The sequence below is a fragment of the Antechinus flavipes genome, chromosome 2 (genome assembly GCF_016432865.1).
Source record: "Antechinus flavipes isolate AdamAnt ecotype Samford, QLD, Australia chromosome 2, AdamAnt_v2, whole genome shotgun sequence".
In the NCBI taxonomy this organism is placed as follows: Eukaryota; Metazoa; Chordata; class Mammalia; order Dasyuromorphia; family Dasyuridae; genus Antechinus; species Antechinus flavipes.
Genome location: NC_067399.1, coordinates 319,272,486 through 319,287,475, shown reverse-complemented (window position 1 = coordinate 319,287,475; position 14,990 = coordinate 319,272,486). Strand labels below are relative to the sequence as shown.

The 14,990-nt window shown below is 42.1% G+C and overlaps 1 protein-coding gene across 1 annotated transcript in view; it reads left to right on the top strand.

Annotated features, from left to right (window-relative positions):
- VSX2 (visual system homeobox 2) overlaps nucleotides 1–13,218 on the top strand; it is a 29,609-nt gene extending 16,391 nt beyond the window's left edge. The window contains exons 4-5 of the mRNA XM_051977611.1: nucleotides 9,055–9,235; nucleotides 10,700–13,218. Coding sequence (XP_051833571.1) covers nucleotides 9,055–9,235; nucleotides 10,700–11,043 — 525 coding nt within the window. The 3' untranslated portion in view covers nucleotides 11,044–13,218. The remainder of the gene's footprint in view (nucleotides 1–9,054; nucleotides 9,236–10,699) is intronic.
- Nucleotides 13,219–14,990: the final 1,772 nt, after the last annotated feature.

Here is a 14,990-nt window from a genome sequence, read left to right as displayed (position 1 = left end):
AGGGAGGGAGAGGCAAAAAGAAAGAAACCAAGTGAGAAAGAGGGAATAGAGAGAGATAGACAAAAAAAGTGAGAGAAAGAGGCAGAGAGACAGACAGACAGAAACAGACAAGAGAGAGATGGAGAAAAATGAGAGATTCAGGGAGAGAGAGACAGAAGTAGACATAGACATAGAGGGAGAGAGACAGCCAGAGACTGACAGACAGAGGCAGAGGCAGAAAAAGAGATTGAAAAAAAGTGACTACTGTTGGGTCTACCTATCATGTCTTCTGTTGGAAATGTGCATGTCTTCTTCTGTGTCTGAGAATATACTTCTGTGATGGGTATTGGTATTTGAAGGCAGAAATGAGACTTCTTACCTGAAATCATGGAATATAAACCCCATTTGAACAACAATATCTTACACTGGCATTACTCCTTAATACTTGAGAGCATTTCTCATGACAATCCTGTGAAGTAGTTGGTACAAGGAAGATGATCCCCATTTTACAGATGGGAAAACTGAGGTTTAGAGGCTGAATGTCTTACTTAAAATTTCAGATCTAGACAGTGTCACAGTTGGGATTTGGAGAATCCTGATTCCAAGTATAGAGGATACTTGACATTATATCATGCTAAGTAGAAATGGTCCAGTTGCCTGACAGCAAGGTGGTTAACTGGGTCGGAAGGCAGGCAGTCCTGAATTCAAATCCAGAATCAGACACTTATTATTTGCTTGTCTCTGGCCAAATCATTGAACTTCTCTGCCTTAGTTTCTTCAATTAAATGAGGATGATAACAGCATTTACCTACCAGGGTTATTGGGAGATTCAAATGAAATAGTTGTAAAACTTTCTTCCTTCCTTCCTTCCTTCCTTCCTTCCTTCCTTCCTTCCTTCCTTCCTTCCTTCCTGCCTTCCTGCCTCCCTGCCTCCCTCCCTCCCTCCCTCCTTTCCTTCCTTCCTTCTTCTCTCCCTTCCTTCTTTCTTTCCTTCCTTCCTCTTTTCCTTGCTTCTTTCAACTACAAAGTCTTCTTAACCCTCTGTTAGCTGAGCTTTCAATCTATTCCATTTTGTCCTTTAATCTAAACCTTAGATGGCACATGGATCTTTCTTTTGGAGTCTCATGCCTCTCCCTTACTAGGTAGGATTAACCTGAGTTATCCTTGGCTCTTGACCTAAATGTGGCCTGGGTATGAACTCATCCAACATATTCTTCAAGAGTTATAGTATGTAAACTGAGGTCATGGATATGATTAGTGCCTTTACACTTAAAAAAATGTGTCTAGTGAGCAGGGTCCTCTCCACTATGAAATGAGGAATACAGACACCTGAGACACCTGTCTCTGTCTCTCCCTGTCTCCCTCTTTGTCTCTGACTCTCTGAGTTCTATAACCTAGTACTGATAATGAATCCCAGGAAGGAAAGGAGACTTCATGAGAGAGATGGAAACTAAGCAATTGAGCAACAGGAGAAAGACATTACCAGGAAGAAATGAGAGAGAATCAACCAGGCAGAGGGCATAGTTTGTGTAAAAGTGAAAAAGAATGAAATAAAATTAGAGAAGAACAGAAAGTTGAATTTGGTTATATTTTAGAGTGCAAGAAAGGGAAGTACCATGAAATCAGCTGGAAAGTTAAGAAAGATAAGAAGGTTCTAGGAAGAGAGTTTAGAAAAGTAGTTATTTTGTTTTTGTTTTAAATTAAATTTAGTAGGTGCAGTTAGGTGGCAAACAGAATTGAGCACTGGCTGTAGAGTCACCTGCCTGTGTGACCTTGGGCAAGTCATTTAACCCCATTTAACCCCAATTACTTTAAAAACTTTTAAAACCTAAATTTAAATTATATATGCTCTCTGCTTCTGGGAGCTTGGAAGAAAAATTCTCAATACTAGGCGTGCACAAGAACTAGGTGTTGGGCATATGACACATGGATATATTTATACTTAGACTCCTAATTAATAAAAATGCTGTTAGATATTAGAATATTTGAAATCCTATACTAGAATAAGATGTGCTCATCCAGGGTCCCTTGAGGAGATAAGCCACAGGAAGCATCTTGGAGGAGAAAGGTGCAGTCACCTGACAAAGTGCCTTTGGTCAGTCCATTATGTGATCCTCCTCATTATAATTGACAGTTGCTCCAAGGTGTATATCCTGTGTCACCCTTATCCTAGTCCAGAGGAGTAGAGCAGAGGTTGAAAAAGGAAGAACAGGTAGGAAAATGCCTTCATTAATTCTCACCACTTTGTATACACACACTCAAATAACATTTATAGGAGTCACCTTACTTTAAAAAAAAAAAAACCAAAAAACCAAAAAATGAATCTGATGGGAAAAAAAATTAAAAGTACTCAGAATAAACTCTGTTCCCTTGGCAACTCCCCCCAAGGTCTCTGCTTTCAGACCCTGGCTGGCCAAAAGGACACCATTTGGGCCACCTAGGTTTCTTCCCTGGATCTAAGCATCATCTGCTTAGCTTGGCATCCCAGAAGCCAAACCCATTGAGTTGAGCAAGCATTGATTAAATACTTACTTATTCTATGCAGGGCACTATGTTGGGCACTGGGGATACAAAAATAGATATGGCACAGACTGTCTTCTCCGGGGGGTTTCAGGGCTCTGGATGGCTCCCAGATTGGAGTTTCAGCTGGCACTGAGCAACTCTGGAAATCACCTCTGGGCAAAAAATAATCTTGCCCTGAAGGCCTGATCTTGTTCTACCGAAAGTTATGAGGCCCAAGAGAATAACTTGACTCTAAAACATTTCCCATACACATTACCCAGGCTTTCTCTAAAGCCAGAATTTTTAGGCCCTGAGGAAATCCCGAGTCTTTACCCCTATTATATAAATATCATTGATCCAGACAGAAGACCCAATTTTACCTAGGACAGATAGCAACTCCTCTGAGTTTCAGAGCAGCTATTGAACATCCATTTGGATAGTTGTTCTCTCTTGCCATCTTTGTCCCCAGAGCAAGCTGGGATGCCACGGATATTCATGGGACATCTGCTGCCTACCTGTAAAATATACAAACTAGACTGGAAAACTGAGGAGAGATGACGGGAGAAGGAAAGGGACTGGAGGAAGAACTGTCCACAAATCTACCTTAGTCAGTTGTAACCAAAACACTTCACCAAATAGTCTGGGGAACAGAACAAGTAGGTGGGTGGGCTCCTAAGAAAAATGCTCTCTCATTATTCTATCCTTAATGCACTATGGATAGAATACTAGAGCCTAGGCAGGTCATTGCACCTCTATCTCATTTTGTTCATATGTGCGTTTGTAACATTTCCTCACCTGTAAAAATAAGCTATATTTTCTGCCGAGAAAATTTTAGGTGGAATCACAGAAAGTCAGACATAACTGAAACTGAACTACAACAACAAAACAGGAATGATAATTGCACCTACCTTTCAGAGTTTTGCAAACTTTTTAATACATAAAATTATTAATTAATTAATGTTAATATATTATTATATATTGACAAGCTGGAAGCTGATTATGGAGTTTAGGAGGGAAAGAAAATAACATGTATGTATATAGTCATATATATGCATGTATACATATATTATTATATATAAATAGATTATGTATAATTGTATGTAGTGTATAGGCATATATTATGCATTATTATATATAACATGTCTATATGTCTATGTTATATATGTTTGTATGTAATATCATTATGTCCAATATAATATGACATCATATACAATACAATTACAATGCCACATATAATAATGTGTCAAATATCACATGAATAATTATAGGTGATGTCATATTATATTCTGTATAATGTTACTTTCTGTACATAATACATATGTGTATACATATATGACTATATACATGTGTGTTATTCTGAACTCCCAGCTTGTCAGGTGATGAGTCTGTCCTAAGAGCTAAAAGTAATTAGTCGACATAAAAAGAGGCTTCAGAGAGATAGTAGCCAGCTTCACTGTGCAGTTTGTGAAATAGAGATAACCCATATTCCCTAACTACTATGATGAAAATGTGCTTTTAGCTAACACTGGGTTCATAAAAAGGAATCTATTTTTTTTAACTTGCTGATGTAGTGAATAAGAAATATTCATCATAGGGCCCACAATACATATTGATTTTTGAGCTAGAAAGAACATCCAAAGTCATCTAGCCCAGCCTCCTTATTTTTACAGAAGAAGCTAAAGCCTGAAAAGGCTTATCCAAAGTCACTGAGACCGTATCAGAGCTGATCTATGAACTCAAGTCTAGCTGAGTCTAGACCAAGCACTCTTTCCTCTCTGCCATAATGTCTTCTGTGTTGTTGCTTATGTAGTATAATTTAAGGAATCCAGCAATGGGGGGGCTTCCTATAGAGTTTTCATATACTAAGTCATTCTTTAATAGTGTTCATTTATATAACATTTTATTATTTACAAGTGCTTTCTTCCCTTTAGCCCAATGAGGTAAGCAGTATAAGTGTTAGGTCAATGTGTCAGAGACCTATGATTTTTTGATGCAGGAACTCCTTCCACCGAAGCAGATCACAACCAGTCTATCACTTACAGTCTTAGAGAATTGTTTGAAGCTCAGAGATGTTAAGTAATTTACCCTTGTTCACACAGCTAGGATGTGTGAGACTAAAATAAGATTTGAACCCAGATTTTCCTCACTCCAAACTAGGCTACCTCCCAGTGCAACTATTATTACTGCTTTACATGTGAGAATATTGAGACTCAGAAAAATTGAGACTCATAATTCAGACCTTCTGTTTCCCACTTCAATGCTTTTTCCATCCACTGCCCCCATCTTAAAATACATTGATTTTTATGGGGACAGAGGACAGAACAGACAAGATAAGGGGATTGGATGTTTTAAGCTGTGGACAGGACACATAAAAATGGAGAGAGAGTCAAAGAAAGATGATAAGAGGGAGCACGGAAAGTATTTCTATTTAAAAAACCCAAAAATGACCTGGCCTTCTTCTAATATCATGCTTCATTAAGATCCCTTTAGTCTGTATATCCCTTCTCAGAATAATGTTTTAAAATAATAGAAGGAAATACTATTCAGTTTGAAGCCAATGAAGATAAAGATATATATTTGCCTCCAAATTCCCAGACTCCTTGAAATCTATTTATGGGCTCCCAAGGAGATCGCAAAACAATGGCTTATTGAATCCAGAAAGAGGCAGGCCTGAGAGTTCTCAAGTCTAGATGGATAGACTATTTGGATTTTTATAATGTACATCTAATTCTTTCGCATCCTGGTGCTTTTCAAAAGACTGTCAGAGATGATGGGTGGGAAGCTGTGCTGGGTTTCAAATGATAACTTCCTCTTTCATAATACTGAGTATTCTGTTATGGAACCTTCATGTGGAAATATAGGACAGAAAGTGAGGAGGCTGAGAAATAGAGATGCCAGGTCTACCAAGAAGCTGAAGAGGGGGGAATGAGGAAGATACCTTTGGCAACAATTTAATATCTTGGTACTTAACCCTTTCCTAGCTCACCCCACAGAGCAAGAAAGAGCTAAATAAAAGCAGAACTGGGAGAGCCACTGGGGACTTAGAAGTTTAATTTACTCAGAAGTAAATTTATTTAACAGCTAGGTATATTGGAATAAGTCCTGGCTTTAAAGTGCAAGAAGCAGGAGTTCATATGCCACCTCTGATATTTGCTACTTGGGTGATCAAATCACTTTACTTCATTGGGCCTCAGTTTCTTCAACTGTAAAATGCTGAATTTGGATTGGATGGTCTCTTAAATTCTTTCCAGTTAAATAACTGGGACCTGGAGGAGGGCTGCATCCAGAGATGGCCGACTGAATAAGGGATCCCCTCTCTTGAGGGGAGATGGGCCACCCAGTGGGGGTGCAGTCACCTACTGGAGTGCAAATACAGGTCGTGGCCAAGGTTCTTTCCATTCTTTTTTTTAAACCTACGATCTATCTGGAGACAGTTTCAGGCAAACCTTAGCTGGTCCTTCAAGAAAACAAGATTGATTCTTGTCAAGTCTCATCAGAGGCACCTCAGTACGGCATTTATTCTCTTTGCATTGTGCGGAAGAGAGTCTGTGTGGGGGATGAAGAGTCAGGGACCAGGAGAGATGGTCTTTGCTCTGCCACCCAGCGCCATCAGACTGCCTGGGGAAAGCCAAAAGCATCCTTCCATTCATCCCTCGGGCTGGGGAGCCCCATGCCGGGAGTCGTCAGTGGTCTTACTCCTCCACCTGCTGGCGTTGGCAGGAAATAAAGTATCCGTGATGTTGCACCAGAAGCATCCTCAACCCACTCGTGCTCCCCCTGGTGCTCAGTGGGGCAGAGCCCTCCGCCGGCTAACTCTATGTAGGCTCCGCGTCCCCAAGAGGGGTTCGTGGAGGGGAAGGAGGGAGGAAACCCAGCTTCTGCACGCACACGTGCCCCAGTGCTTGGGTCTGGGGGGTGGGTGCGACAGCTGCTTTTCTTCCTCCTTCTACCTCACCCCCTTCCCTCCAGCCTCCACCCCCGCCAGGGTGACAGTAAAGAGTTAAACTGTCAGCTCCCGCGGTGTTAAACAGGTGTCAAAGGCGCCTCCATATATCTGCAGATGGAAATCAAATTCTTTGCCGTATAAAAAGATAAATTACCCAGGCGCTGCCGCCGCGTCCCACTCATCACGCCAGCACCAGACGGCAAGCAATTTTTTTTTAATGTGCTAACGACCTAATCAAGCAATCAACTAGGAGAAGATTGCAGAGTGACCCGGGCATCCATCTGCCAGCGAACCCCGTGCATTCATCTCTAGCCCTGCCCGCACCTCCCCGGAAAGGGATGAGGGGGCGGGGGCGCTACCGGTGTGTGTGTGTGGGGGGGGGTAAGAAAAAAAAGTCCTAAACAAATTAACACCCAATTTTCCCTGTCTAATTAGTTAAATGAGAAGTGTTTGGGGGTCCCCCGGGAAGGGGGAAGCTCGGCTCCCGAAGAAGCGTGCGCTAACTCCCCGGCATTAATTAGTGCGGGTCAATGGTGAGGCTCCCGGGAGAGCCACCGCTTTAATTTCCCGTGATATTTCAGTGCCTGAGGCCCATCGATTCAAACTGAAATTAACTTATTTTTCAATCAGCCCAGGGCTGCCCCTGGGGGTGACTCTTCTTTTGCCGCCTCCTGAATAGAGCTCGAGCAATTTTTCATCAAAAGCTGATACCTCCACGGGCAAGGAAAAGGCTGGTGGGGGGAGGGGGCGGGGGCGGTGGAACGGGAGGGGGAGAGGAGGGAGGGGAGGATGGATGGAGGGCGGGAGAGAAAGAGAGAGGCGACAGGAGAAGAATGGAAATCAGAGAGAGAAAACTAATAGATTTTCCCCAGCCGATCTCTACCCCCCTCCTGTCCCTCCTCCCAAGCCCCATCCCCATCTCCATGCGCATCCTCATCCCCTTCCTTTCCCTTCTTCTCTGGTACTCGCTGCCCCCGGGGCACCCGTACCAGCCAGGCAGAGAGATGCAGTCTCCAGTTTCTTGAAGAGACGAGGGTCTTTTTTTTGCCTGCGTTCAGAAGATGAAGCGGGTGCCTTCCCCCTTCTCTGCGACGAGCCCCCTCCCCAAGCCTCAATCTCAGCATGATTGCAGGGACAGAATTCTTTCTTTTCTCCTAAATACTGCCCTACAGTTCCCGTAGGACCCAACAATCACTCATCTCTCCTTTGGCTGGGATCTCCTAGGGGCTCCTGAAAAAATGCCGACTCTAAAACCCTACTTATCCCTTACTCTTATGTAAAGTCAAGAGTGAGATCGCTTTGGGGAGATGAGACTGAGAGGCTAAGTAAAACTAGGATGAAGAGACGTCTCTCTCAGTTATCAAGGATAATGATAATAATAACTAGCATTTATATTGAGCTAAAGTAAGGCTTGTAAAGCATCTTACAAATATGATCTCATTTTATCGTCACAATTCTGGGAAGTAGGTGTTTTTGTAATTTCCATTTTACAGAAAAGGGAACGGAGGCAGACAGAGGGTCACACAGCTAGTAAGTATCTGAAGGAGAATTATGATCTTCTTGATTCCGGGTCTATGGGTCTACTTACTTGATCACCTAGCTGCCCTACAGATTTAGGAAAAGCCAGATTCCCTTTTCTCTCTTGATGATGATGGTTACTTTCTTAGGTGGCCCCACGATCTAAATATTCCCTCCTACCAAGCTCTGTGTTCCCCACCTAGTTCTCCACTTTCCCTCTCTTCCTTTTTAGACTTCAGTGGAAAGTGTACCGATCCAGAAATAGAGGACAAGAGATGATCTCTCTCATGCTTATGACCTGGATCACTTAACCTTTCTGTGATCCTATGATTTCCCTACTCAGCAAGATCAACTGTACCTATGATTCAGAGATGGGGAGGAGGGGGGAGGAAGGGATAGCCTGCAGTGATCATCACAGCTGACATTTACATGCAGCTTTGCGTGTATTGTGTCCCACATCAACATCCTCACAGCCCAGTGAGGAGGGTAGTAGTTATTATGATCCCTATTTTGCAGATGGGTAACTGAGGCACAAAGAAAATAAAGTCCAGTTTCACAGCATTAGTAAGTTGGTAGGCAAGAATTCAAAACCATGTTTTTTTATTCGAAATACTTTTTGAAATTATTGTAGAGGTCTGTATTTAGATCCTATTGAGAAACAAGTTGTGGACAACATAAGAGCTTAATGAGTGGATAATCATCATATCACTACCATCTTGAGAAACTGAATTCCATGATATTGGAACCTAAGCATGATTTTTTTGGTTGTTTTAATGCATGAGTAGTGTTTACCGGAGACTTTGAACCTTACCTTTTAATATATGACTTAGATTGTAAATTTATAACTAAAAGCAGTCAGAGATCATCTGGTCCAAATCTGTCTCTGTCTCTGTCTCTGTCTCTGTCTCTGTCTCTGTCTCTCTCTCTCTCTCTCTCTCTCTCTCTCTCTCTCTGTCTCTGTCTCTGTCTCTCTCTCTCTCAAGGAAAGTGAAACCCAAAGAGTTAAATGAGTTGCTCATAGCTACATAATTAATAAGTATCTAAGTAGCACTGTGACTATCCAGCATTCTATTTACTATACTACACTACTCTGTTTTCTTCCTCCATAGGTCTGGTTCCAAAACCGCCGAGCCAAATGGAGGAAGCGAGAGAAGTGTTGGGGCCGAAGCAGTGTTATGGCAGAATATGGCTTGTATGGAGCTATGGTTCGCCACTCTATTCCATTGCCAGAGTCCATCCTCAAATCTGCCAAGGATGGCATCATGGAGTCCTGTGCCCCATGGCTACTCGGTAAGATACCATCATCCTTAGGGTCCTTTATGGAAGCAGTTGTCCCTGGGCTAGAAAGACAGAGCTCTAGACTTTCCTTGTAGGCCCTGCACTAATTCTGAAAAGCTGACTTTCAACCAGATAGGATGGAACCAGATGAGGAGGAAAAAGGAATGACTGAAAAAGAGACCTGAAATTCTGAAAATGAAGTATTTCTATACCTAATAAGAATCCTCTCCTGGAGACCCTATTAGGGACCAGCTGTCCCATCTTCCCCATGCCCTTAGAAAAAGCATTTCTGTTCAGAGCTCAGAACCCTAGAAAATGTATATTGCTGCCTAGATGTTGGAATTTAGATAACAAGTATCTTTAAGAGTCTATTACAGTTAATATTATCTAAACTCATCCTTTTCTACTGGGGAGCTATGTCTTCATATCTAATAACTTATATGTCTCAATGGCTCCTACAAAGAGTTCTTCTCCCTCTTCAGTGAGTATGGGGGTAGTTTTTAACACTGCTCTAGAATTTTTTCATCTCTTCTCTCTGCCCCAAGCTTTAATGTTTATGAATGAGACAGTCTAGATTTGCAGGCCTTACGTGAATCATAAGTCCCTTTGATCTGCCTGCTGACTCTCCAGACACCCTCTAAATCAGGAGTTTAACCACACTCCTTGTGTGTCAGGGACCCCTTTATCTATATGACCATAGACTGTCAAGGAAATTTAATGAAAACCTAGAAAAAAATCTGGGGACCTCTTTTCAGAATTATATTTTCAAATAAATAAATAAATAAATAAATAAAATATATTTATAAATATATATAAATAAATATAATATATTTATATGGCTGCAGTGGTGGGGGTCAGCATAAATAAAATATATAGATTTAATTACAAAGGAAATCACTTATATTAAATGCAGTTATCAATTTCTAAAATAAAGTTTATATACTTTTTAAAGCTCACAGAGCCTACTTTGAGAAACGCTGCTCTAAAGATTATTGGCCTTACTTTCCTCTCTCCCCTCCACAAATCTTATTTTCTTCCCTATTTTCTGGGTGAATTTCTAACAAAAGCATCTTGATGACAAAGACTATATTTTTGTACACCCAGCTTTTTTTTTTAATCTCCATTCCTAGTATATAGAAAGAGTTTAATAAATGCTCATCAACTGACTGACTGACTGATGGTATGAATAAATAGGCCAATAGCCCCCACCTGAGGCTGGGTTTTTTCCCCCAAGTGCCCTGAAGCTTCCTCCTTGATCTCTCCCACTCCCTGGCACTAGGTTTCACTTCCATAGCTTTATTTCTTCATCCCTTTCCCCGGTGCCCTCAGCCCTTAAGTGACTTCGGTGTGAAGAAGCAAGGCTTTCTGCTCATCCTTTAATTCTGGCCTCTCTTTTATCTTTGCTGTTTTCAGTTCAAGATGGCTTTCCCATGCCCAGGCGCTTTTCTAAACCCGAATACCAACAATTCTTTTTAGGGATGCACAAAAAGTCTCTGGAGGCAGCAGCGGAGACCGGAAGGAAGCCCGAGGTGGAACGTCAGGCCTTGCCCAAGCTTGACAAGAGCGAGAAGGAAGAACGGGGCCCTGACCCTCAGGCAGCCACCATCTCTCAAGAGGAACTGAGGGAAAACAGCATCGCTGCCCTCAGAGCCAAAGCTCAGGAACACAGCACCAAAGTGCTGGGGACCATATCTGGGGGGGAAACACTGGCTCGGAAATCAGAGAAACAAGAGGAAGTGGAGGAGGAGGAGAGCACCCCCGAAGAGGAAAGGCAAACAGAGAGACCCCCACCACTGCAGCCAGAGGAGAAGATGGGTTAAGTGGAGGGCAGCCCCTAATGGGGTTTCTGCAGGACTCTTCTCCCCAGGGAGCCGTAGCCCTTGATGTTTTGTTGGTAGGGGTATCCTGGATGTGGGGTCCCAAAGCCTCTGGGCAGTGCAAAGGCCCCTGCTCTATATGGCTCCACCAGAGACTCTTCCCAACCTCACCCTGCACTCCATAGACCCCCTCAGAATCCCCTGTTAAGTGGCACTGAACAGCTACTATCTTAGTCTTGGACAGAGGCTTTGGACCATATTGACCTATCTCTCTCCTATTATCTCCTATGCTCAAAAGACTCTCTCACTACCCTTAAACTATCCCTGCTAAACCTCTTTGCCTCCCTGTTTCTAGTAACACTTTGCTGTCCTAAATCATCTCTTCACTGTCTCTTTTGTAGACTTGATTCTAAAGCCTCCTCCAGCATTGCCCATTCCCACTCGGCTTTCCGGCCCCTTTTCAGATCCATCCTACTTGTTTCTGAAGACCTGTATTTACAGTCTAAAAGAGATGGAAAACCCAAACTCCTACTCCAGTACCCTCAACACACTAGCACGTAGGCACTCACTCAGACTGTCCTTCCTTTGTATCCATCCCTACCCTCTATAAGAGGATCTGCTATTGAGCAGCTGAGGTCCATTTATTTCCTAGTCATTTAGGGGCGTGAAGCTCATCCTTACACTTTTCCCGTTATTGATATACCGATTCCTACTCAAAACCTACCTCTCATTGGTACAGACGTGTGGTCCTGTTTCCCAACCACTGTACCCTCTTAACCACTCTCAATCCCTTTCCAGACATGCAGCATCCATGCTGGACACTCAAACTCTTCTGTGACCTCCTAGTCATCCTTCATTCATTCAAACAGCCCATTGCTGTTTGCCTGGAGGATGTGACTCATCCCTTTCACATCCCCTTTATAAATTCCCCTGATTCTGTTTATCACAGGTACTAACCTCCACTTTTGATTGGATTCACTGGAGCCCCCAACTATAGACCCTGCCACCTGGCTTGAGAAGGGAGTTATTGTTCCCAGCCTCCCCTCTCTCAGGTGCCTACAGCTCCCTGTTCTGATGGGGCACATCTAGACCCTGATCTTCTCAGGTGCCGAACACCTGTTTGGGGGGCTCTGTCTTTGCTTTTTTAGGAGACTCACTTCCCAATCAATTCATGCAATATTTGTGTATTTTTATTCATTTATATATGCCATTCCAATGGGAGAGAGGCAAGCTGTAGACCTTATGGGTGGATAGTCTGTATTATCCTCCAAAGGCCAGACAAGACTATTGGAGTTGATCGCCACAAAACATACAATAGGGGTCAATCTCAACCAGAGAACTGAAGCAATCCCTGAAGAGAGTATGCAGGAAACTCAGCTGCATCTTCTGGAAGTTGACTCCCATATGTATGTAGTGACTATCCCACAATCACATATACTTTTGAATTATGCAGTAGTAAGGCACTGGGGAGCCCCAAAGAAAACTGGCTTTGGAATTAAGAAGACTCAGGTTCAAATTCTGCCTCTGACAAATACTAGTTATGTGATCCACGGGCTCAAGCCTGCCTAATTTCTTGGCGCCTCCCAGGAAATTTTCTAAGATTTTACTGCTTTAACAGAGACAAAAAACACAAACCCCAATTCCAATACCCTCAACACTATAGCAAGTGACCACCTCACTCAGTCTTCCTTCTTTAGTATCCACACACACACACACCCCTTCTATTCTAGCTGAACTCTCCCTAGAGCATAGATAAAACATCACAAGAAGGACCCAGTTCCCTATAAAAGAAACTCTTGTTTCCCCCCATCCCTCTCTTCCAACAATACTCTCTGACTTCCAATAATACTCTCTGAAAAGAAAAGGTCCTAAGAGAACGAGTATTTGCAGAGTCTTTTATGGAGTATTGTTTTTACTTTGTATCAAAAGGCTGATCTGTTCTTCTCTCCCACCTTTGCACCTATCATCCCCCTCGTCCTTGTCTCTGTTTGTGTTAGATTATAGCCCACTCCCACTCCATGTGTAAATACTGTACATACAGTGAGAAAACAACTTGATATTGAAGTGTTTGCGATATGGAACTGTACCAACTGCTAGTAATTCTGAATCTGTGATTTCTGTGTCATTTTCTGTAAAGATGCAAACAAAAATAAAATTAAAGTAAAGACAACAGGGAGATGGAGGAGGAATCAGTATCTATTTTTGATAGAGAGTGTGTGGTCCAGGACCAGATGGAGTCATATTTGTACTACATGATAGCCAATCACTTTATGGTCAAAGGGCTTATGTTCCCTCCTTTCAAAGAGATAGCTCTAAGCTAAGTATGTCTTGTATCCCACTGGGCATGGCAGTTGATGATGCCTCTGATTGTACGCCGAACTACAGGTAGCTTAATGGATAGAGTGCCAGCCCTGTAGTAAGGAGGACTTGAGTTCAAATGTGGTCCTAGATATATAACACTTCCTAGCTGTGTGACTTTTGACTAGTCATTCAACCCCAATTGCTTTGTCAAAAAAAAAAATCTGACAAAATTCTACTTCAGACATAACCTTTCTGTGACTCAGTTTCTCCATTTGTGAGAGTATTTACCTTTATAGAATTGTTAAAGTTAAAATGAATTAACATATAAAAATACTATATAAATGCTAGCTATTATTATTATTGTTGAAATCATTTTTCAGTTGTGTCCAAATCTCTGACCCTATTTGGGGTTTTCTTGGCAGAGATAACTACATTTTGCCATTTCCTTTTTCAGTTCATTTTACAGACAAAGAAAGTGAGGCAAACAGGGTTAAATGACTTGAACAGGGTCACACAGTAAGTGTCTGAGGCCAGATTTTAACTTAGGAAGATGAGTCAAATATTATTATGCAGAAGTAAGGCACTGGAGCCAATATCACAGTTATTATCCCCTATGTTGAAAGCTTTCCTCTAGCCTTTTAACATTTCCTAGATACCAGCACAATACACAGCCCTCATTGTGCAGCTGGCCTAGCTCCTATTCCAACCATCCATATATTTTTTACTACCCATGAAACAAAGGTATATAGAATTGCTTTAAAAAAAAAAAAGGCAAAAGTATCCTAGAAATGATTGTCAGATAAATCTATGCAAAATTCCAGCCAAAGAGAAATGAAGTACATTTCCAAAAGATCAAGACTAAGGAAGGGCTAATATAAAACTGGAAAAGCTATCATCCACTCAATTATCTAAAGTATAACAGTGACCTACCAACTTGATGGTCTGTGGGAAAGAATTATAAAATAAGAGAGTGAAGTGAGCAAAGTAGATAGATAGATTGCATTCGACCTTTAGGCTCAGGGAATCTCTTAAGACTTTTTCAGATTGGCTTGGAGATACAAGCATCTGACAGAAAGGTGAGGAGTCATCCCATAATAAAAGAAGAATAATTTGTAACAAGATTTCAGTTTTGGATATATTCTAGGGAATATATAATTCTCCTGCTTTGGAGAATAGTGTCCTTATTCTTGTTTGAGCTGCATGCTATTGAAAGTTCTGTGCTGCCCCAGTAGGGACCAAGTCCGAGTCCTTGCTAACTAGACCCTCCATAGGGCACTCTGTTGTTCCACAGAACTTTAAGTGTCAAGTGAACAGTGGTTATGGTGGAACGGATGCTAATTAGACTTTTAACACAGTGCCCCCCCATTCGTTCAATCATTTTCAGTCATGTTTGACTCTGTGTGACCCCATTTGGAGTTTTCTTGGCACAGATACTAGAGGCATTTGCATTTCCTTCTCCAGTTCATTATACAGATGAGGAAACTGAGGCAGAGTTAAGTGACTTGGACAGGGTCACATAGCTGGTAAGTGTCTGAGGCCAGATTTGACTCTAAGCCCAGCAGTCTGTGCACTACGGCATCTGGCACATAGTAGGCTCTTAATAAGTTGTCTATTAATTATCTATTAAGTCTAGGGCCCAAGAGGACATG